At 42.5% G+C, this 24,987-nt stretch overlaps 1 protein-coding gene across 2 annotated transcripts in view; it reads right to left on the reverse strand.

Moving 5' to 3' along the window:
• Positions 1-24,987, reverse strand: part of MAP3K5 (mitogen-activated protein kinase kinase kinase 5) — a 236,836-nt gene that overhangs the window by 31,900 nt on the left and 179,949 nt on the right. The window contains exons 18-24 of one of the 2 annotated variants that reach the window (XM_055391191.2): positions 24,146-24,282; positions 22,307-22,412; positions 16,259-16,416; positions 12,840-13,017; positions 12,063-12,083; positions 3,452-3,632; positions 3,188-3,356 (exon numbers count right to left, since the gene is read on the reverse strand). In XM_055391191.2, the coding sequence (XP_055247166.1) occupies positions 3,188-3,356; positions 3,452-3,632; positions 12,063-12,083; positions 12,840-13,017; positions 16,259-16,416; positions 22,307-22,412; positions 24,146-24,282 (950 nt within the window). The remainder of the gene's footprint in view (positions 1-3,187; positions 3,357-3,451; positions 3,633-12,062; positions 12,084-12,839; positions 13,018-16,258; positions 16,417-22,306; positions 22,413-24,145; positions 24,283-24,987) is intronic. The other variant, XM_019030003.4, reaches the window with a different exon arrangement.

Genomic DNA, 24,987 nt, shown 5'->3' on the forward strand with positions numbered 1-24,987 from the left:
TGTACTGAGGCCCTACTGGCACATATATGGCCTTTCAGCTCCTTCTATGAGATCTAAAGAGGTGGACATTAGGGAATTCCTAAGGCGATAAAATGTTTAGCAAAGAAGCACAGTGAGGTGTTCAAGACAGAGACAGGCTGAGATTGTTTAGTAAGAGCCAAGAGAGAGCTTTGCTCCATTTACATCTCAATAAAAGATGAGAACAGGTAAACTGTTGTACTGAGAGACTTTAAAAACTTGGCTAGACTCCTCTAGCCCCAACCTTTTTTTGCAGCTATTTCCTCAGGACACAGGGAGGGAAGAAGCTATGTGTAGTAGTCCACAGTGATCATGAAGGACAGGTGGAGGCCACGGCAAGGGAGGCAGGTAGATGAGTTCCCAGTACCCACTGAACTAAAAGAGGATGAGAAGTGTCATACCAGGGACTGAGTGTGTCTGTGGGAGGTTGTATCCACAAGAAGCTTGGGGCTGAGGGAAATCCATTTTTCTCCTGGTGCATATTTGGGAACGGGATTCTTCCTTGTATTTGTACACAGAATTCCAGGGAACACATTTTCCCAGGTATTATGGTTCTGTGTCCTCCAAATTCATATGTTGAAGCCCTAACACTCAATGGGATATATTTGGAGACAGGGCCTCAAAAGGGATAATTAGGACTAAGTGAGGTCGTAAGGGTGGGGCCCTAATCCAATTGAACTGATGTTTCTGGTGTCCATATCAGAAGAGGAAGAGACACCAGGGCTGCAAGTGCACCAGAAAAGGCCATTTGAGCACACGATAAGAAGGTGGCCATCTGCAAGCTAAGCAGATAGGCCTCAGGAGAAACCAAACCTGCCAACCCCTTGATCCTGGACTTTCAGCCTCCAGAACTGTGAGAAAACACATTTCTGTTGTGTAAGCCACCCAGTATGTGATAGTTTGTTATGGTTGCTTGCCCTGGTTTGGATGTGATTTGTCCTGTCAAAATTCATGTTGAAATTTAATAGCCAATGTAATGATACTGAGAGGTGGCAGAGTCTTTAAAGAGGCATTTGGGTCATGAGGCTCATGAAGGGATTAATGCAGTTAATGTAGTTCTCAACAGACTGGGTTAGTTCTCAGGAAAGCAAGATGTCATAAAGCCAGTTGGCTCTCCTTGTCTCTTTTTTCCACTCAAGCCCCAATGCCTTTCTACTTTCTACCATGAGTTGAAGCAGCATGAGGCCCTCACCAGGTGCAGATGGGCCACTGGATCTTGGACTTCCTAGCCTCCAGAACCATGAGCCCAAATAAACCTCTTTTCTTTATAAATTACTGAGTCTCACGTATTCTGTTATAGCAACAGAAAATGGACTAAGACACAGCCCTAGCAAACTAGTACACCAAGGAATGATAGGTTCACTGACAAGCTTTTGTTTTCTTCAGAGTACATATGGCCTTCTAAACTATTATATACAGCAGATCCTCAAATAACACTGTTTTGCCCAATGTTGTTTCCTTATAACCTTGATGAGAAAAAAAAGAATTGATTCCTGGTAGGGGCCACTGTCTGTGTGGAGTTTGCAGATTTTCTTTTCTTTCTTTTTTTGAGACAGAGTCTCCCTCTGTCACCCAGGCTGGAGTGCAGTGGCGTGATCTCAGCTCACTGCAAGCTCCGCCTCCCGGGTTCACGTCATTCTCCTGCCTCAGCTGGGTAGCTAGGACTACAGGCGCCCACCATCATGCCTGGCTAATTTTTTGTATTTTTAGTAGAGACGGGGTTTCACCGTGTTAGCCAGGATGGTCTCAATCTCCTGACCTCGTGATCCACCCACCTCAGCCTCCCAAAGTGCTGAGATTACAGGCATGAGCCATCACGCCTGGCAAATTTGCACATTTTCTCAATGTCTGTGTGGCCTTACCTGGGGTACTCTGGTGATATGGTTTGGCTGTGTCCCCACCCAAATCTCATCTTGAATTGTACCTCCCATAATCCCCATGTGTCATGGGAGGGACCCAGTGGGAGGTAACTGAATCACGGGGGTGGGTCTTTCCTGTGATGTTCTTGTGATAGTGAATAAGTCTCATGAGATCTGATGGTTTTATAGATGGGAATTCTCCTGCACAAGCTCTCTTGCCTGCCACCATGTAAGATGTGACTTTGCTCCTCATTCACCTTCCACCATGACTGTGAGGCCTCCCCAGCCATGTGGAACTGTGAATCAGTTAAACTTCTTTCCTTTATAAATTACCCAGTCTCAGGTATGTCTTTATTATTAGCGTGAGAACAGACTAATACATATAGTTTCCTCCGCATCCCAAGGATGTGCACGTTAGGTTCATTTGTGTGTCTACGTGGTCTCAGTGTGAGTGAGTGTGGGTGTGTGTGTGGATGTACCCTGCAGTGGAATAGTGTCCTGTCCAGGGCGGGTGCCCACCTGGTACTGAGCTGCCAGAATAGGCTCTGGCCGCCCATGGCCTTGAACTGGGTAGATAGTTATCTTGTTTTTATTCATCTTTCTTAAATGTATATAGAGTTCACATTTATTTCAATGTAGAATATTAGAAGTGTTTTAGTCTTTATTTAGGAGCTTGGTTATGTTTTTGTGACCAGAAATATGCCATAGGAACTTAACTCTTGTTTATGTCAATTAGTCTATGGCAAAACTGGTTTGGTTATACGTAATTTTGCTTCAGTCACAGTTTACAAGGACCTATCAACTACATTAAGTGAAGACTCACTACAATTTACTTCCCTTTGCCCTTCACCCTCCATCTAAATGTAACCTTACAAGCTCAGGGGTTCTGTTGTATTTGCTGATGTTTCCCAAATGCTGAGAGGAGCGACTGGCAGGTAGCCTCATGCTGATGTCAGAATTAGCAACTCACATGGCTTAATGCGTGTTTACTGATGGAATGAATAAACAAATGAATGAAGAGTAAAAGAGGCTTCTAGGGGCTAGTTGGAATGTCACCAATGTGAAAAATTTGCTTCTGACTTAAAAATAGCTTAGGTTCAAAAATGCAGTGAAAAAATCGTTTCCCTATTTTCATATTAATATATTCCCTACCATAGGGTTTGCTTTCTTTTTTCCTGTGGGGTAGGTTTATCATGATGAGCACTACAGGTTCCTCCTGCCTTTCACATCATCTGTGACAGCTGCAGGCGGTTAGGACACAGGTAAAATATGCAACCTTTGGGAAATGAAGCACCTGGGAGAGGATTTACCTGAGCTAAAGATTCCATTAGGTTTCTCACAATTTTGTCTTGGTCTTCCGTCAGGATCCTGTGAAGGGTAGCTCGCCTCTCACTGTCCTTCCTCAGCATGAAGAATCCAGAATCTTTTTCTTCAGGGGAAGGAGGAGCACTGTGATCTTCAAAATTCTCATCTGGAATGCTGAGAAAATTTATGCAGCATAAATCACAGTTCCCTTTATAAAATGACACACTTAACAACACACTTCTCTCACCCCAAGTAAGTCAGGTCTTTACCCCAAAAAGAGTGTCCGAATTCCCTTGACATCTCTTTCTCCACAGGACTTGGCTCTTGTTTTGAAAGAGAAGGGGTCCACTTTCAACTCCGTGTCGGGTGAAACTGAGCCGTACTCACTGCTGCTGCTGGTGTCCTCCACCAGCACAGGTACCGGCAAGGATATACTCCTGAGATATTCTGCTTGTGATGAGAGGAGGGAAAAGATAATTGACACTTTAAAAAATGTACACATACTGAAACACCCATTGAAAGAGGCCATATTCTTTGTCAAATATCTTGTTACAATGAGCAGCATAATTATGCTATGTAAGGGAACGGTCATGTGTTATGACTGCCTCCCTTGCCCAGCATAACCAGGAGGGTAGCCAGGAAAGGGCCTCCCAGGCCCTGGGAGGGATATCTCTGGGGTACCAAAACAGTCAAGGAAGCCCAAGTTCAGTGGGTCTACTGAGGGTCTGATCCCCTCATTTTTACTGACTACTAATTATTTCTATTTATGGGTCTCAGTTTTCATATTTATCAAATTCAGGGTCAGATTGATAATCTTTAAGCCTGTTCTTCAGGGGCTTAAGCGTCTCCATTAGCATCTTGGGGCTGCCTTGGTTGGGATGAGTGAGTGGGATGCTGTAGGTCTAGACCACAGGTTCCAATCCTGTTATACCTGAAACCAGAGAAAATATGCTGACTGTCATATATCACAGTTCTGCTTAAGGATTCGTATAAAAAAGGATTCATCACTGAAAACAAATTTTGGAAACAGATGGACTAGATGATCTCTTAGGTCTGTCCTGGTTCTCAGATACTATGATTCTCTAGTAGACATGAGCTGCTTCTTTATTTGGATGGAGAATAAGACGGTGGAGTTGCCTATATTTCCTCAAACATTGGTTTTAAAGAAAGCTTCATAGGTCGCTCTGGGTGTCAACATCTTTCCAGCAGATGGGGAAGAAAGAGTAGGAGGATCTCATAGGAGGTTTTTATGAATCATGCTTGGGAGAGTTGCCACTCAGGCCCACCATCCATTGCCCAAGCCTCAGTCCACCAGCCACAGTTACTTGCCAGGAGGCTGGGAAACCCCAGAAGGAAAAGGAAACAGGTCTGGAGGACAGCTAGTCAGTCTCTGTATATGTATGCCTGAACAGTTCACAGAAAGAAAAACACAAAAAGCTCCCAAATGTATATAAAACTTCTCAGCCTCACTCCTAATGAGAGAAACGGGTATCTGAATCACAATAAAATACTGTCCATGATCTATCCTATGGACAGATATGCAAAAAAAAAAAAAAAAAAAAAAGAAAGAAAGTGGTTTTTGCCAGAAATATCTTTATCAAACACACATCCTAATGCTACAAAAGCATTTTAATAAAGAATGAAGGTATAAAATTATAGAAAAGGAAATCCACTGTTGCCTGGAATCTCCTTCTTACTTAATTCCTCTTGGGCTGAACTCAATCAACTGCCCTGATCTCAAGGATAGGGGACTCATGACATTGGTTTCAGCTGTAGCGAGAAAGACGGAAGTACATACAGCTTTCAGGAACAGCTGACCTCGGGGGAAACCACCTTACTGGTCAGTAACTGGAAAGTCTCCCCAGGATGAATTGGTTGACTTATCTGCTGTTATTTAAATAGTTCTGTAGCTGAATCACTAGAAGGCAGGAAGCAAGAGGAAGCCACAAAGAGTTGCTGAACTGACCAATTAAGTACCAGTATGCAAATGATATATGGCAGGGGAAATGCCTGGCATGTATTGTTTCCACATATTCTGGAGCAGCTCATGGGCCTAGCATTTCACGGACCATATTTTGGGCAGTGCTGCTACAGCAGAAAGGAAATGGGTGACCTCTTCCTTGCTGGTAATAGTAAGGTTGTCTGAGAGAAGAAAGGTTTGAAGGGGGGCCCAAACACCGAACTGCTTTTGAGTCATTCCTGGGGAAGGTCAAGGTCTATAGTGTGCCTTGTTTCACTTTAGAGTCAACATCTTGCTATTTGGGGGGAACAGACTTTAGAACAGAAAAAAATAGCTGCTTGGGAGAAAGAGTTTCACTGCTATGAGATGTCAAGTCCCTAAAGTTAAATGTTGCTGATGGAAGAACACAGCTGAAGATCTCTTGGCTTGACTGAGTAGCCGATCTCTTTACAAGAAGGGATACAAGCCCTGCAGTGGAACTCACTGCTGATCCTTGAGACTTGGTGAGTTTCTTCACCAGCCCATTTTTATGAGATGCATGCCACACTCAGAAACGGAGGTGTGCATCATTCATATTTCAAAGACAAAATTGTTGTTTCTTGGGAGTAAAGAGACTAGTACAGACTAGACTAGAACAGTACAAGATGAGGGATTCCTATCGTGTGTTTCCGTGTTTGTGTGTGTGTGTCTGTGTGTGTGTGTGTGTGTGTGTGTGTGTGTGTGTGTGTGTGTAGTAAATGTATGTGTATCTAAAGAAGAGAAGGAGTAAGGACTTGAATTATCCTGTATTTTGGCTTTTTGGTCATATCATGTGGTTTGATTATCCAGTAATGAGAGGACTTGTGTCACACCTGTGAATTTTAACGTTGCTGTGACTACCAACTGCCTAAAAGGAGGCCTAATGAGGTAAAACTGTATATGCTTAAGGATGGAACCGAGTGCCTGTCACTATGGCTCGTTAAGGAAATAAAAGGACTTACAGATATTCTGCATGTTCTATGTGCAGAGCCCTGATTCCCTCCTCGGTTTGATTTTATTTTATTTTTGAGACAGAGTCACACTATTTTGCTCAGGCTGGAGTGCAGTGGCATGATCTTGGCTCACTACAACCTCCGCCTCCTAGGTTCAAGTGATTTTCCTGCCTCAGCCTCCCAAGTAGCTGGGATTACAGGCATGTGCCACCACGCCTGGCTAATTTTTGTATAGGGTTTCGCCATGTCGCCCAGGCTGGTCTCAAACTCCTGACATCAAGTAATCCACCGGCTTCGGCCTCTCAAAGTTCTGGGATTACAGGTGTGAGCCACTGCACCCGGCCTGCTTGATTTTAAATGAGTGAACCTGATTCTAGATTGAGTCCCCTTCTCTGTTAGGCACATGCATTCATTCATCCAACATACAGTTGTGGATCATCTACTATATGTCAGGTAGCCAGCAGGAGTTGCTGATGGACTGGAGTGAAGGGTGTGAAAAGGAAGAATCAAAAATGACCCCAAAGTAGAATTCTGGCCTAAGAAACTGAATGGATGCATATCGTACTTATATTCTAAGATGAGAAATAATACAGGCCAAAAAGGAAAGTTCTTTTTAGTGGATAAGGGGTGTTGACAGTTCAGTTTGAAAAATGAAGACGGCAATTGGGCGGCTGGGCGCGGTGGCTCACGGCTGTAATCCCAGCACTTTGGGAGGCTGAGGCAGGCGGATTATCTGATGTTGGGAGTTCGAGACACCTGGCCAACATGGTGAAACCTCGCTTCTACTAAAAATACAAAAATTAGCCTGACATGGTGGTGTGTGCCTGTAGTGACAGCTACTCAGGAGGCTGAGGCAGGAGAATTGCTTGAACCCAGGAGGCGGAAGTTGCAGTGAGCCAAGATCATGCCACTGCACTCCAGCCGCCGGCAAGACTCCATCTAAAAAAAAAAAAAGAAGCAATTGGATATGAGTCTGGAGCTCAGAAGACTGGGCCAGATAGAACCTCAGTAGCCTACTGGCTGGAGATGGTATTTAAAGTAAAGGATGACATAATTTGGGGAAAGATAAAAAGACAGCATAGACCCGGCCCTTAAGAAAGCCAATATTTAGAGGAAAAGAAGGGGATGAACAGGCAGCCAAGGAGAATGACAAGGAGCAGCCATGAGATTGGAGGAAAACAGAGAAAATGGGGTGTCATGGAAGCCCACACAGGAGAGGGCGAAAGTAAGAGAGAACAGTCATCCAGGCTGAGAGCCACTGAGAAGTTGAGTAGGTTGAGAAAGGCACTTGTTGGATTTGGCTAAAGAGATCTCATTAGACCTTGGCCAGAGCAGGCCCAGTGATCGCGTGGAAGGGGAGACGCTACATGGGTGGGAAGGAAGAGGTGGAGATCTGGAGACACTGTACTTCAAGACGGGAAGCTGTGATGGGGGGCAAAAAAATGGTGGTGGTGTCAGCCAGGGAGGCCATTTGTAGATCAGGGGAAGGACGGGTTTAGGACAAAAGACACTAGAGCATGTGTATATGGAACTCACTGGGAGAGGCAGAAGCTGGAGGAGTCACGGGGGCCCCACAGGAGCCAGAACTCATCTGTGAGGGATTGGCCTTCTGTAGGAAAATGGATGTTTTCTCTATTGTAAGGGGTGGAAAGAGCGAGACAGGTGGTGCTGAGACAGTTTGCTTTATACGTTTGTGGTGGAAATATGATCAAATCCACGCCTGAGATTTCTACCTTCTTAAGTTATGACGATTTCCAGGCAAGTGAGAATGCGTAGTGCCTTTCTGTGTCACTGTAAATGGGAAGAAGCTCAAGTATAACTATTTCCAGGGGAGCATGGTGACAGTTTCCAGATATCACAGAGGTTACAAGTTCCTCAAACATCAGCTCATACACATGAGTGATTGGGACCCCAGGCTGCAAGAGAGGAGCCTGGCAGGAATTTCCAGTCATGGGCAGCCTTACTGCTGATATCTTGCCAGGTATTAAGAAGCCCTCCTCTATGGGGCTGACCACGAAGAGTCTAAAAGAGACTAAATGAACCTCTCTGAGGATAGGACATGTCAAAGGTGTGTCTCTAAGGAGATGATTCTCATTGCCTTATTTCAGGGGCTGATGGGAAGGGGTGTGAGCCCCATATCCCCTAAGAGATAGCTTTACCAAGAGGCCAGGAGTAGGCTGGAGTCAGGAGGGGTGACTGGCAACCCTATGGACTCCAGATTGCTGGGAGCTCCCATCTATGGAAGGGAGACAGTGCGACCTTTAAGGAATTAGATACATTCCTGCTTTCGGAAAACAGGGATTTTCTAAATCCCTTCCATTGCTGTGAGGGTGGCCTCAGATCCTAACAGCTATTCATGATCACTAGGGATCTTTATGGTTCTCCTTCTCCTAGACAGTTTAGAAACAGTCTGGCCACAACACAGAGTCTCCTAACTGGCCATCCTGCCTCCAGTCTCCAACTGGCCAAACATAGAATAGTGGTTCTCACACTGCAGTGATGACAAGAATCATCTGGGTTTACTTAAAAGTACAGAATTCCAGCTTGCACCTCCAGATTCTGAGAAGGGCCAGGCATCTTAATTTTTAACAAGCATTGCAAGAGATCCATGCAGGCATGATCTGGGACCAACTGAGGCACAGCTATATTCCTAGTGCCTCGTGCCTACATTCTAGTGCCAAGTGCATAGCAGAGGATTAAAAATGTTATGGAATAAATCTTACTAAATAAACCATCCTCACACAGCTATCGGAATGATCCATCAATAGCTTCACTGTCCAATATGGTCGCTACTACCCACATATGGTTATTAACACTGACATTTAAATAATAAAAATTCAGTGCCTCAGCCATGGTAGCCATGTTTAGTGTCTAATAGCCACATATGACTAGTGGCTAATGTATTGGACAGGGCAGATAAATGACATTTCTCTTACTGTAGAATCATAGGTCCAGTGCTGGTCTATAATATTATTTCAGATAAAAATTTTCCCCGGCTCCCCAACCCTCCTCGCTGATTCCTTATCATTTCATAAGGAGCCCTTTGGGATCTGAGCCTGCTCCCCACTCCAGCATCATCCCTCCCCTTTTACTTTAAGCACCAGTGCTGCTGAGCCAGCAAGCCTCCCTTAACACACAGTAAAGTTTCACACATCCTGGCATTAACTCATGCGAGAAGTCGCCTCACCTGGATCTCCACTCCCCATCCACCTGTTAAGTTCATATTTGTCCTTACTCATCAGGTGCACCTCACTGGAAAGTCTGCCTTGAAACAGCATTCTCAGACTGACTTCAGTCACTGTCTCTCCCTTTTGACTCCTCTGCACAGACTAAACTATACTATGGTGGAGATGATTTTTTCCAGTGTTTTTCTCCTATAAGGTCAATGGCTCTTTAAAATCAGGAACTCTGTCTTTATCATCCTTATACATTCAGGGCCTAGCACATTTCCTGTGCACACCATAACGGTACAATTAATATTTAAGCTAATATGAATTACTTAAATCTCTGGGTCTGTGTGTGGCCACGGAAGAGCAGTCAGGATGAGACAAGTCATGTCTCTCTCTAAAGGGGAAGGGGGTCTCATTGTCACCACCCTCTTACTCCCCTCTTGAGGGGAAGCCAAGTGCAGTTATGGGAGATAGAGAACATTGAGAGGTGGGCCTGTGCTCTGGACAGAAACACATATATGGCCTATAGAAAGTACCTGGGGAAGGAAGAGGCCTGTATCTTGTACTCATCTAGAAGGAGAGTAAGACCAGCTAATAGGTCATTGTTTCAATTAACATGAGGCATGCCATTTCCTATAATACCTGGGAACAATCAAATGGGATTTTAGGCAAGGCATGGTGGCACATGTAATCCCAGCACTTTGGGAGGCCGAGGTGGTAGATCACTTGAGGCCAGGAGTTCCAGACCAGCCTGGCCAACATGGCGAAACCCCGTCTTTACTAAAAATACAAAAATTAGCTGGGCGTGGTAGTGGGCACCTACAGTCCCAGCTACTCAGGACGGTGAGGTGGGAGGATCGCTTGAGCCTGGGAGGCAGAGGTTGCAGTGAGCTGAGATCATGCCACTGCGCTCCAGCCTAGGACTCCGTCTCAAAAAAAAAAGGGGGGGGGGGGCGTGGATTTTAGCTCCTAATTTGGTTAGCACATCTGTCCTGCTCTCCTAGGAAGGAGAGGGAGGAGGCACATCATCCATGTAATGATATTGTTTTAGCTGAGAGTCTGAACAGTTTAATCATGCAGGGAATTGGGGACTGCCACTTTTTCTAGGCCCAAGTCCACATGTGGGCAAGAAGGGCGAAAGGGCAGTGGGAACCTGACTGACTAGAGTTCAGCAGGTTTACACCTTCCATCTCACGCTCACTCCAAGGTACACAGTCACTGAGAAGACGTAGAACTGTCCACTTAAATGATCTCTCTCTCTCTCTCGTACATGCACGCTCTTGCCAAGTGTGTATAGTTGAGTTCACAGAAGTTAAATGCGTGTGTGTGATGGGAAACTATTTCCTGCGAACAAAAACCAAGCCATGTGGAAGGGATAAAACAATCATGGATTAAACTTCCAGGCACGGCTCCAAGGCTCTTTTAGGATATTATTTTATTTTATTCTCAGAACCAAATCTGTGAAGTAGGTAATGTTACCAGCACCGAATGACAGAAGAAATATGCATGTCCCATATTTAGAAAGTGGGTCAGTGGGATCAGAACCCACTTCTGTGTAATTCTGAAGTCAGTGCCCATTTTAGGACACCAGAAGCAGGCTGGTCAGAAGGTTGCCAAGCGCTGCAGGGCCGACTTTGTGACAATGCAAGGCTGCCTTCCGGAGCCCAGGCTGTCTGTGGAGAAAAGAGGTACAAGGGTATGCCTGTCTTCTTCTGAGCTTCCCCAGATTCTCAGAATGGAAGAAATGGAAGAAGAAAAAGTAGAGAGGCTGTACCCAGGAAACCCCAATTAACAGGCCTCTACTCTGGGCTGACTGGCTTTGGGGCATCAGAGGAACCTGCAATAACCTGCCCTTGGCCTGCAGAACCCATGCACAATGAACATTAAGCCCCTTGAACTGTTTGATCAACCACACATCCAACTTAGGAAAATCCAACACCATGCTGTTAATTTTTTTTTTTTTTTTTGAGACAGGGTCTCGCTCTGTCACCCAGGCTGGAGTGCAGTGGTATAATCACGGCTCACTACAACCTCCACCACCCCAGTCTCAAGCGATCCTCCCACCTCAGCCTCCCAAGTAGCTGGGACCATAGGCATGCACCACCGCACCCAGCTATTTTTCTGTATTTTTAGTAGAGATGGGGTCTCACCATATTGCCCAGGCTGGTATCGAATTCCTGAGCTCAAGCAATCTGACCACCTTGGCCTCCCAAAGTGCTAAGACTATAGGCGTGAACCACCACGCCCAGCCTCATGTTCATTTCTTTATTATTCTTCGAAATGCTTTAATGGATCTTCTTAGAGCAAATCTACTTTCTCTACCTTCCTAGTTATGATCCGCAAAAGCCAACGTTAGAAAACAAAGGCACAATAACTCCTGGCCACTAAAAATAGAATGTATCACCCCAAAGATGACAGAGGAAGGTATCTGGCATTTACATTTTCCACAAGAAATACATTAGGTAGTCAACTGGCTCCTAGATAAAGAAGCATTTACTTCACTCAAATTGAAGCTGTCAAAAACACAGTCACCATCTTGCTTTTAGGGAGAAAAAATTTAAGCCATCCCCACTCATGAAAGAGAAAGATGAAGGATTTCCAAAGGAATAAGCCCAGCCAGGCTTGCAGCTGCACACATCCTTATAGTATCTAGTACCGCACCCTCCTTTCCCCCCATGTAAGCCAGGAGCAGAGCATGAGGCTACTTGATGGGAAGTCTGGAGTTTATCACACGAGACACCAGGTCTCAGCTCAATGGGCAAAGTAAAAACAAACTCACCATTTGATCCAGCTGAAAGAGCTGTGGAAAGAAAAGCAAACAGCCATGAATAAGCACGTGCTGGGTTTGTTGTTAAACTGAGAAATCAACAAAAAGTGAATGCCTGAAATGGGGTCAATGTCCTTTCCAAACATTCAATCTGCCCATTCTCCTCCAATATAAACACCAAAAAACGCTAAGAACAATTGGAACCTTTACTTTTTTTTTCTGAGTTATAGACAATTATTGCAAAAATATAATGTACTTATATTTTTGCACTACTGTTTTATTTATAGCTGGCAATCTTTTCTCTCTTTCTTTTTCCTTCTTGCCTTTTTTTGGGTGTAATTATTCAGAAGTATATACCCTAAGAGGCAACAGGTATTTTCTACTGCCTTAAAAGAAACTATTACCTACAGGGCTTGGAAATCCAACAGCTCTATAATGGCTCTGTAGGCCCATTTGTGGTAATCTGGGGTTTCAGCTCTAAAAGGCTAAATTTAACCCCTCTTACACTTGAACCTTAGTATCCACGATGTTAGAGTGATATAGATGGTGACATATTAACTACCTACTATGTGATTGAAGACTATTATGTATGAGGTCCCAGCACTTGTGAAATTGATGGAATACAGCTCCCTGATACTGGAACCAAATGCCTGAGAACACTGTGCTAATATTTATACCAATTTCCAGTGATATCTGCAAACAGGTTAGTTTACTTCCGGAAAATTCTTCCATGTTAAAAGCTTAGGATTGAAGGACTCAGACTATATCCTCTTCAATGCAACCACATACCTGAAAGCTTAGGTTGTGTCTTTTTCTTTTTGCTTGAAACTTTTAAAAACTCATCAACAAGCAAGTCGTTAGCACAGGCTCTCTTGTCAGGATCTGGTTCAAAACATTTCAGTATGAATGCCTTGGCCTCTGCAGACATGGACTCTGGGATCTCAGGGTGGACTTTAAACATTCCTACCTAAGACATAAATATAAAAAGTGCAATGTGCCTTCTGAGTGAACATCTCAGCACCTGAACTCCAGCTTCCATAACTGGAACCCCCAATGCAACAAGATCCCTTATCATACAACAAACTTACGGCTTTTCTCAAAGGGAGATAAGATGTGTTTGCTGCAGGTTATAGAAGATCGACAGAGTGCCTTGGTACCTTTACCAATGGCACAGGCAGAATAATTAGTTGAAGACAGTAGGCAGCACTAGGAAGTAATAATTTAGTCCTTCAAAGCTTTAGAACGTATTGGTACACTGGCACACAAAAAGGATCTTTATTTTTCTTTCTTTCTTTTTTTTTTTTTTTTTTTTTGAGACAGGTTCTCACTCTGTCACCCAGGCTGGAGTGCAGAGTGGTGCAATCTCAGCTCACTGCAGTCTCGACCTCCCAGGCTCAAGCGAGTCTTTCACCTCAGCCTCCTGAGGTAGCTCGGACTACAGGCATATGCCACCACGCCTGGCTAATTTTTTGTACTTTTTGTAGAGACGGGGTTTTGCCATGTTGTACAGGCTGGTCCAAACTCCTGGGCTCAAGCAATCCACCCACCTCGGCCTCCCAGAGTGCTGGGATTTCAGCCACGAGCCACCGTGCTCAGCCACCGAGCTGAGACCACTGCGTTGCTCACAGTAGCTAAGTGCTGGGCATTGTGCTGGGGTTTCTGCACTTACAGATCTCATCAAATCCTTCCAACAATCCAGCGGATTAAATATTTTCCTTGTTACACCAATGAGGAAAATAAGGCTTAGAAAGGATGAGGTAACATGGCTAAGAAAAGGGAGATCTGGGATTTGAACCTGAATTGTTCGGATTAAAGCCTATGTTCTTTTCCCTATTACATGATTTGTGAATATCTTCCCTGTCTCAAATCACCTGCATTAAAAGAGATATTTAAAAGCACTTTAAAATTAAACAAACAATATTTTTATAACAATTAGAATTTACTTCTTATTATTGCTATTCTAAAAAAAATTAATGGTATTTTCATTTTTTAGTACAGAGCAAATTTTCAAAGGAAATCCTTTTGTTCTTATACAGCTTATGTAACTTCATTGTAATATAAACAATATATAATTATTTGTAAGAATTATATAGCCTATACCATGTGTCAGACACAGTTCTAAGTGCTTGGTACATTTTACCTCATACATTCCTCAAAAAGCTCTTATTATACAGGTACCTTTTTTTTTTTTTTAAGATGGAGTCTCATTTTTTGCCCAGGTTGGAGTGCAGTGGTGCGATCTTGACTCACTGCAACCTCCATCTCCCCAGTTCAAGTGATTCTCCTGCCTCAGCCTCCCAAGTAGCTGGGATTACAGGTGCCTGCCACTGTGCCCCCCTAATTTTTTTTTTTTTTTTAGTAGAGATGAGGTTTCACCATGTTGGCCAGGCTGGTCTTGAACTCCTGGCCTCAGGTGATCTGCCCGCCTCAGCCTCCCAAAGTGCTGGGATTATAGGTGTGAGCCACCACGCTTGGCCGACAGGTACTATTTTTATCCTTATTTTATAGATGAGGAAACTGAGGCACGAGCAGGTTAAATAATTTGCTCAAAGTCTCAAATATCTTGACCATGTTGGAGCCTGGATTCAAACACTGTAAACTGGTGCCACAGTCTATGTCATGTCATCTCTCTAAGATAGCAACTTCCTGTGCACAGCTTAGACTGGCCTAATGTGACCAAAAAAACACATGGTATAATAATCATTGCATTCGTGAATTATAAAGCAGCATTTCAGATAAGTCCTAGACACTGGAGAAAACCTGAAAGACTGGCCAAGAAGAGAAAGACATCCACTCATGGCAAGAAAGGCACCTCTCTTGGCACCTGTCATTGCTCTTTGAGGTTTGGTCACACTACTCATTTTTATACCAGCAGTGTCCTATCAGATTGTCTTCAAGCATAAAGCCAAGCTTTGCACAAAAGCAGAAGGTCTGTAACAACACATGGCCCCTCACAAGAGGCTATGCACAGATGGAATAAGAGCTAGAAACATGGTCTGCAGCAGGGATTGGAATAACAATTACCATCAAAAGTCCTCTCAAGCCAAACGCGTGGCTCATGCCGGTAATCCTAACACTTTGGGAGGCCAAGGCAGGCGGAGGGCCTGAGCTCAGGAGTTTGAGACCAGCCTGGGCAGCATGGTGAAACCCCGTCTGTACTAAAATATAAAAAATTAGCTGGGTGTGGTGGTGTGTGCCTGCAATCCCAGCTACTCAGGAGGCTGAGGCAAGAGAATTGCTTGAACTCAAGAGACGGAGGTTGCAGTGAGCCGAGATCGCGCCACTGCACTCCAGCCTGGGTGATAGATCGAGACTCTGTCTCCACAAAAAAAGAAAGAAAGAAAGAAAGAAAAAAAGAAAAAAAAAGAAAAGAAAAAGTCCTTTGCCTTGGATCCCACGGGGGAGCACAAAAAATAAATAAATAAATAAATAAATAATTTTTTTTTAAGTCCTCTGCCTTAGAAAGTAGCAGATGTGTGAGTTTTACTACTTGGGAAGCATGTTTCCATTTCAAACTTCCTGTTGGCCTGGCAGTCTGGCAGCGGAGGACTGCAGGGATTCAAGATGCAGGTCATAGCCATGCTCAGTCCCCAGATCTCAAAATGCTGGCACTTGTGCTCTCATGAGCCTATTTCTATTATCAGGTACCTCCTACTGCAAAAGGTGGGGCTTCTTCCTCCTCCCATAGGAGTTACTGATGGGCAAATTAACAAGCTAGAGGAGTAGGTATATGAGAATAAGACTGATTTACTTAAAATGGTAATTATGCTCTTTTTTTAAAAAAATGAAGCCTTCAAACTATTATGGTAGAGAAGTAAAGGAAATTATTAATTTTGGTTTAATTCCTAAATGGATTATAAAAAAAGTTCTTCTATCTTCCTTCACGGAAAATTTTCAGACTGTTTCCCAAAGGGCTTAAATCATCTTCAGTATAGTCATGTGTTATTTATACTGCGTTGTTAAAAGGTGGTCAGTGGAAGTTACATTGGATCTCACTTCATAGCTGAGAAAACTAAGGCACAGAGAGATCCACTGTGTGAGGCACCAGCACTGGTTCTAACTGAGAGAGAATGTTCTTGACCTTTAATGTGTTCTCAGTTGTGTTTACTTAGCACCCTTTATCTAAAAAAATATGACACACATACACAGAACATCCAATAGCTATAAAAAGCTTTATCCATTTGTTTTTAAGAGAAATGAAGTGTGACCTTGAACATAGCTGCTTGTGGTTCTCCCAGTTCATAAAATGGGGGTTTTCCTGTGGCCATTTCAATGATTGTACAGCCCAGAGACCAGATGTCTGCTGCTTTTCCGTAGCCTCTTGGTCCTTTATCTATTATTTCTGGTGCCATATACTGGAGGGTACCTGGAAACAATTCAAACACATTTCCATTTTAAAAAGATAAAACAGAAGGGTATCTAATGACAGTTTTTCAACAGAATTTTTCAACAGAAATGAGACAACTGTAAAAACATGATTCAAGTCCTAATATCATTTGTGAGTTCCAGTTTTCTCTGCTATTAATAAAAGTGGAAATAGCAGTTTTTATAATGGATTTCATCAGTGACATAAAAATACTTTACCCATATTATCTGGTTATGAATAGGTACGCTCTTATTCCCTAGACAGTGGAGTATAAGTGAGGCATCATTTCATTGGGCCTCTTAGAAACTTCTAACAATTAGTCTTTTGAGAACAATAACATCAGCACACATTTCTTGAAATGCATGAAGACTGTTATTATGTAAACTTCTAATCTTTTCCAGAAGAGAATATAGTTCATTCATCCATTTCCTTAGCTCTATCTCTATTTTTCAGTTCCTAAATTGAATGCTTTAACTCTTCTGTTTTCATTCTTATTTCTTAATCATGACAGCATAAAGATTCTGAAAGCCATTGTGAAAATTAATGCAAATAAATTTCTGGTGTGCCCTATTCTGTAATCCAAATATACATGACTCCTGCTGCTGTCTGTGGTCCATGGACTAACAGGTTTAAGAGATCAAAGACAGGCCATGAGCCATCCATATAGACACATAATCAGATACAGTGACTAAGAATAAAGTGAAGGCTGGGCGTGGTGGCTCACGCCTGTAATCCCAGCACTTTGGGAGGCCAAGGCAGACGGATCACGAGGTCAGGAGTTTGAGACCAGCCTGGCAAACATGGTGAAACCCTGTCTCTACTAAAAATACAAAAATTATCCAGGCATAGGTGGCGGGCACCTATAATCCCAGCTACTCAGGAGGCTGAGGCAGGAGAATCAGTTGAACCCAGGAGGCGGAGGTTGCAGTGAGCCGAGATCACGCCACTGCACTCCAGCCTGGGCAACAGAGTGAGACTCTGTCTCAAAAAAACAAACAAACAAAAAGAATACAATGAAAAAGGGAAGAGCTTTAAGCCTGCATGGAATCAGAGAGGTGGAGAGTGTGGTATAATGGAAAGAATTAAGTGGAGGGGGCCACAAGCCCTTAGTCTGCTTCTGGCCTAGTATACCCCAGGTAAACATTTAAGTACAATTACCTCATTAACCCAAATGAGAGGCTGGATTTGAACTTCAAATACCCCATAAAGTGGTTTCCTAAAGTCTAGCAATGAGTCAGGAGCATGAATAGAAACATATCACCGCATACCCTGCTTCTGATATACAAATAATATAGTCAGCAAACAAGAACTCATCCAAGATGCCATGTTGAATTACTTCAAATCATGAGGTGTTTGCCAAAAGAACTGCTTCAGATTTTCTGATTCATAACCAAAGTGACAGACATTTTGATAAATACAGATGACACCTTTTAGGAATGCCTCATGCATGGTTTTAGGTGAAAACAATTGTGTAAAATTCCTGCAAACTGTTCCTCTGAAAAGCACTATCATAGGTGAGAAATGGACTATTGTTTACAAAAATAAAAGTGTATCATTTTTGTTATGTATCGCAGTCTTTCTAGGTTTATCCTGCAGACCTTATCACTGCATAGCAGTAGTTCACGCTAACATACAACTGCACATGTCTGCTCTCAGAAAGCCTTTCACCTGGCCAAAGACAAGGCAACCATGCTCCCCAAAGATGCTCGCCCACCTTTACTACAAAATTGGTATGATTTCTCTTCATTTGTAGCTTTTCCCCAAGTGATAATTTTGTATGATTTAAATAAGCTCAAATGGTCTTTTCGAAAATGCGTCGAAGCCTACCACCCCCTTTTGTTGTCTCGGGGCCTAGAATAGAATTAATGAGAGAATTTAAGTTGTACTAATAGCTAAGTAGGAGTTATAGTGGATCAAAATTTGGAAATTTTAAATTTTTAAACATCGTAAATTAGACAATTCAAGTAACGTCAACAACAAATTATGCAATATTTGATTTGTCAGATAACAATCTGCCAATTGTGTTTAATTATCCCCCACTGAGCAAGTGCCAGAAAAACAGGTTGAGTCATGTGTTCTTATCTGCTCCTCTTTTTACTCCACAAATACATGACACATAATATTTTAAACAAAGCAATTTACAAAGCTGGATAATGAAGATGAGAGCCAACTTGAACACTGGCTTAAGTAAAATCAATGAGAGTATTTGCTCTAAAACTCATACCTCACGTATCTGCATTCTAAAGTTTTCTTCAAAAATTGCTTTGAAATATCTATGGTAGAATTTCTTTGCTGCTGCAACTACCCAGGGAGGTGGTACAGCTTAGTGGTTAATTAAACTCTAATGTCACATTTCATTCATTCATTCATTCATTTAACAGATCCACATTGAGGGCCTACTATGGGCCAGGTACTGTTCTAGGCACTTAGAACACAGCAGAGGAGAAAACAGACAGAAATACCTGGACTTATGTTTTTGCAGTAGAAGCCAGATGATAAATTATCAGCACAGTAAGTAAATTATACAGCATGTTAGAAAGTGACATGTTATGACCAAAAAAATATAAACCCGAGTGAAGAGGATCAGCAGGAAGGCTGCCATGGTAAATAGGGTGTTCATGGTTGGTCTCACTGCAGAGGTGACATCTGCGTTGAGACTGGAAGAAGGTAAGAAAGTTACCCATGCAGACAGCTGGGGTAGCGGCAGGAGGAAAAGCCTGTGCAAAGGCCCTGTGATGGGACCCTGCCTGCTGTCATGGAGGAAATGCAGGAAGGTCCACGTTTCTGGCTCTGAGTAAATAACAGAAGAAGAGTAGGAAATAGGGTCTGAAAGGGAACAGATTCCGAATCAGGTCAGAGCCTCGTCCCCCACTATGAGGGTTCTGACATTTGTTTACTCTGAACAAAAAAAAAAGAAAGCCACTGAGGGCTCTGAGCAATAGGACTTGGTTTATGTTTCAGAGGGATCACTCTGGCTGCAGTGCTGAGAGTAGACAGTAGGGGGCAAAAGTGAAGCAGGAGCACAGTTGGGGAAGCCACCGAAAATGCAGGTGAGCGATGAGAGTGGCAGCAGCAGAGGTGGTGAGAACCGGCCCAATGTTGGACATGTTTTGAAGGCTTCGTGGATGGACTGGGTTGGAGTGTGAGAAAAGAGAAGCTCCCTGGATAACAATGTCGGGAGTGGCTGCCAACTGAGACAGAAGAGTGTGCCGGGGACAGGTTTGGGAGAAGATAATTAATTCCCTTTGGCCTGTTAAGTCTTGCTTGAGTCTCAGCTCTATTACTAACTAGCTTTGTGACCTTGGGCAAGTTATTCAACCTCTTTGAACCTTCATTTTCTCACCACAAACTGGGATAATGATACCTAATGATTAAGGCTGATGTATGAATTTCAATAAAACAACATATGTAAAGCACTTAGTGCAGAGCGAGGTAATACAGTAAGCATGCTCCATAAATGGTGATCACTGCTGCCTTTTCCCTCATCAAAATCACCAAAAGGTGATACAGACCAATTTATTGACTGAGCACCTGGGACTAAGCACCTGGGACTTGGTGACCACCAAGTTCATGTTTGAAGCCTACGATGTACAGGGCCCTCGGGACCGGTGCTGGGGACAGATCTATGCATGTTAGTGACACACGTCACTCTTACGTGACACCAGTGGAAGAGGTCCAAGCAAAGGGCTCTGTGAGGACTGCTTTCCTACAATTCCTTTGGAGATTTTACAAAAAAGATGTTCCCCAGATTAGTAGCAGAAGATACTGTGTCAACATCCTGTCCCACAAAGTGTGTGAAACCAGGGATTTTCCTCTCAGAAGTTACTGAGTCTTGACAGCACTGAAACTGCTGCTTGCCAAGTTAAGAGTATGAGGAAAGAAATGTAAAGACATTTGAAGTTATTAATAGGTCAGAATTTAGTTTTTTCAAAAAAATATACTCAAAATGTGTTTAATTCTGTACCTTAAAATATCCATTGCCCTGAGGTGGGAGCTGGGCCAGGGGTATTGCTGACTGAATGCTCTAGGGAAAAAACTTACACAGAATGTCTCTCTCTCCTCCTGCAGGAAGGTAGAGAGAAAGATGGACGAGAGCCAGAAGGTAAAAGCAAAGAGCAAACAGTAGATACAAAATCTGAGTTCTGGCTAGGGGTGGGGGTTCGCACATGTAATCCCAGCAATTTGGGAGTCCAAGGCAGGTGGATCACTTGAGGTCAGGAGTTTGAGACCAGCCTGGGCAACATGGTGAAACCCTGTCTCTACCAAAAACACAAAAAATGAGCCAGGCATGGAGGTGCGTGCCTATGGTCCCAGCTACTAGGGAGGCTGAGGTAGGAGAATCACTTGAGCCTGGGGTAGGGGAGGTCACAGTGAGCAGAGATTACACCACTGTACTTCAGCCTGGGTTACAGAGCGAGACCCCATCTTAAAAGAAAAAACAAAAACAAAAAAAAAGTTTTGCCAGGCATGACATCCTAGATACTTAGGAGAGTGGGGTGGGTGGACTGCTTAAACCCAGGAGTTCAAGACCAGCCTGGGCAACATAGCAAGACCCAGTCTCAAAAAAAAAAACAAAAACAAAAAACCAGTCTGAGTTCTATCCGGTACACACTGCTGTGACTTCTGACTGCAATGTCACTTCTCTCCCAGGTAATTTCCTCATCTACAAAATGGAGGTACTCCCACCTACCTCACAGAATTGAGATGGGGCCATGTTGCTTCATATTAGACCAAAGATTATTCATGATCTTTTTCTCTTCCCTTCCCCCCACCTTTTTTTTTTCCTGCTAAATTTCTCTCTATAAGAAGAACTTAACACTTCATGAGAATCAGCATGATGGAGTGATAAGAACTAAATGGAGATCAGGTTTGAAATCTCACACACCCTCCCTATAACTGTTGGGCAGTCATGAATCTCTTGAGTCTGAGCTTCCTCTTGGCTACTGTTACCTTTTTGGAAATCACTTGGTCTCCACCCTCCCAGTACTTTGCACCAGAGGCAGCTCAGTGGCTGCGTTGCCTACTTTCTCAGGAAAGCTGTCTCCCTCCCTTCTTCTGAGTCGGTGAGTCACTTCCTCTTCTGAATTGAAATCCTAGGGTTATTTATATTGTGGAGTAGGGGAGTCAACCACAGAGAGTAAACAGTAACAGAGGGAATTCATCGTCCAAATGGGAAGTGATTAGGGTATGAGTAAGAATCACAGAGAGGTTGGGCCAAGGAAATGTTTAATTAAAAAAAAAAAAAATCTTGCTAGAGTTATTGTAGGCCAACCAGGAAAGAAGTAATTACATGAAAAGAAAAATAAGTAACAAGTTGAGAATTAAAAAAAAAAAAAATCTTCAGTGGCATTAAGCAGGAGACTAACTAAGCAAGTCATATAAATACAGGAAGAGAAAAGTGCCAAATCAAATTCTGTAACACATTTTTCAGTGAGCATCAAAAGATACCAACATTGGCCAGGCGCAGTGGCTCACGCCTGTAATCCCAACACTTTTGGAGGCCACAGGTATATCGCTTGAGCCCAGGAGTTTGAGACCAGCCTGGTCAACATGGTGAAACCTTGTCTCCATCAAAAATACAAAAAAATTAGCTGGGTGTGGTGGCGCATGCCTGTAGTCCCAGCTACTCAGGAGGCTGAGGTGGGAGGATTGCTTGAGCCTGGGAGTTTGAGGCTGCAGTGATAGGTGATCACACCACTGCATTCCAGCCTAGGTGACAGGGCAAGACCCTGTCTCAAAAAAAAAAAAGAAAGAAAAGAAAGAAAAGAGAAAAGATACCAACATTACTGTGTGTGAGAACACCAACTGAATTTCTCTCTCACATTGTGCTCAAACTCAGCAATTATTTCTTTAATTACATAAGATCTGTATCATCATTGCAAAAACATACCAGTAAAAGTTTCAGTACAGGGGTTTATGCCAGCAAGCCTCTTTGATGTCCCGAAGTCAGAGATCTTGAGAACACCACTGTAGGTATTAATCAACACATTGTCACCCTAGAGAACAGAGGACTTTAATCACAATTGTTATCTTTCTTCAGATACTGTCTGTTGTTGACTTGGTAAGTCCAATTTAAAAAAAAAAAAAAGGTGTCCTTACAGCTACCAACGATATTAATTCTGTATTCTTCATTAATAGTTTATCTCAATAGTGCATTCTTGACACTATTTTTTGTTTACATATTATCAGTTTGAAACCAACCGCCTTTGCAAAAATTACAACAGTGAGAAAATTATGACAGTAAAAGAGATCTGATCTAACCACCACCATCTTGCCTTAAATTTCCAAACTGCCCTTGGTCATTCCAGGGTGTAGACCAAGCTCACTTGGAGAAATTTAATTTATAGTTTAGTTGATAATAGCCCTTCCCCAAAACTAAACCATCTTTGTAAAACTAATGAAAGGCCACCAGGTTAGGAGGATGAGAGGGGCCTAAAGTCCGCTAAGATGTAGGCACAGTCAAATGATTATCAGCCCATTATTCTGGGGGTCGCAAGATTTGCAACTTCCCCAATTGTTCCTATAATTGACATCACTATTGTAGAACCGAAGACTGGCCTTTTGAGATGGCTTTACAGGCTTCTCCATTTCTGAATATCAGATGGCATCACCCAGACCTGTGACACTGGACTCAACCAGTCCTGTGGCCCCCACCCAGAAATGGACTCAACACACAAGAACCATTTTCCACACCCCTATAGTTACATCCCCAACCATCCAGACCCTAGCCCCCTGCTCACCAAACTATCTTTGAAAAACCCTAGCCTCTAAATTTTTGGAGAAGCTGATCTGAATAATTATAAAATCCAATATTTTATTTGGCCATCTCTATGTGTATTAAACTCTTTCTCAATTGCAATTCTTACATCTTGAGAAATCAGCTCTATCTGGTCAGTGGCTAACATGAACTCATTGGGTGGTTATAAGTTCTTCATAATCTGCTACTCAGATCACAAGATCAAATATGATTCCTAATTGGTTAGAGCTTGTTGCTATTTACAGATATATAATGATGTATGTATAATTAAATTACGATTTTCATAACTTTCCAGTTACCTTACTTTCTTTTCTATGTTTCTTTACTTCTTTTCCTGGAATATGTAGGGACGTGATAGATAAATGGGCTTTTTGGTTGATTTTAGGGTACTAATATTAACTTATTTTCAACAGTCCAGACTTTGTAAAAAAGTATTAGTTCTGAATTTTCTTTTTAAAAAGAGAATGTAAAGTTATTATTTTAGCTTATTTTAGAGAATCTATACCTTATAATTATAGTTAAATCAATGAATATGTGATACTTGTGAGAAAAGAGGAATTTTTTTTCTTCTAATCATTCATCCATTGATTCAATAAGTATTTACTGAGTAGCTACTATGGGCAAGGATACAAAGATTAACCAGCCTATAAACTCCTCAGGACCAGGGGCCATCTCCTGTTTAACTTTTGACAGCTGCATCCCACACCACAGAGCTCCTAGGAAACATTGTGTGGTGGGAGCACAATCTTGTTGGCTGAACGCAGTTAAGCAGTGTGTTCCTTGAGCAGAAGCGTTAAGACATGAACATAAATAACTGATTCAGGGTTGAACGATATTTTATATTTCTGCTGTTTCTAAGATTTACTTATTCACCATTCTAAATTAATACTCATAACACAATATGACTTTTCCAAGTAAAATAATAACCCAGCAAAGAAAGAACTCATGAAAATGAATGCTGGTGTACCTCACCTTTATGTCCCGGTGAACTATCTGATTGTCATGGAGATATTTTAATCCTTCCAGTATTTGCTTTGTATAAAAGCCAATTGTTTGCTCATTGTCTTTTAATGGACCCCATTTGGAACGAAGGAGAGCAGAAAGACTTCCTGTAAAGTAGCGATAAATAGTAAATAAATCCTCATTCAAATGAGCTCTTTAAAGTGTATTGATAATGTAACAGTAATTTAAGCTAACAGTCATTGGTTCTTCACAGTGGCCCAGGAGCTATACTGGATATCGGGCTCAAACATGAATTTGCAAATATCCCTACTCTAAAGATGCTTGTAATCAAATATGTCTAAGTAAAAGGCCAATGTCAATTGCCAACTTTAATTCAAGTCATGATGATAGGATACTGAAATGGTTCCCATATTTATGTATTGTCTCTGTGAAATTACATAATTTACATGTAAAGCTTCTAGAACTTTAAATTATTTGAGCCTTATTATTTAAGGAATGTGACTCTGTGGCCCGAGTCATATAGCATTCAGTTGTAACTTCTGATTCTGCGATTATAGGCTAAATCTTTTCCGCATTTTTGTCCTGTAAATGATTGGAGAAGACTGAATGGTGCCAAAGAAAAGATCCCCTGAGACCATTGCCCCTCCTTATGGAACATTAAAATAATGTGCCTTGGAATACAGCAAGCTGTAACCACTTAAATGTAATGACTTTAGGTAGAAGATGTTGCCACCCTGTTAGTCTTCAGCTTATATAAGTGAAACATGAACTTCCTCACTTTGGAACACTGGCCCATTCTTTTGGAGTCTGTGTTTCCTGGGTGGCTATCGTCAAGCTTTGCACTGGAATAA

The sequence above is a fragment of the Gorilla gorilla genome, chromosome 5 (assembly GCF_029281585.2).
Source record: "Gorilla gorilla gorilla isolate KB3781 chromosome 5, NHGRI_mGorGor1-v2.1_pri, whole genome shotgun sequence".
Lineage (NCBI taxonomy): Eukaryota > Metazoa > Chordata > Mammalia > Primates > Hominidae > Gorilla > Gorilla gorilla.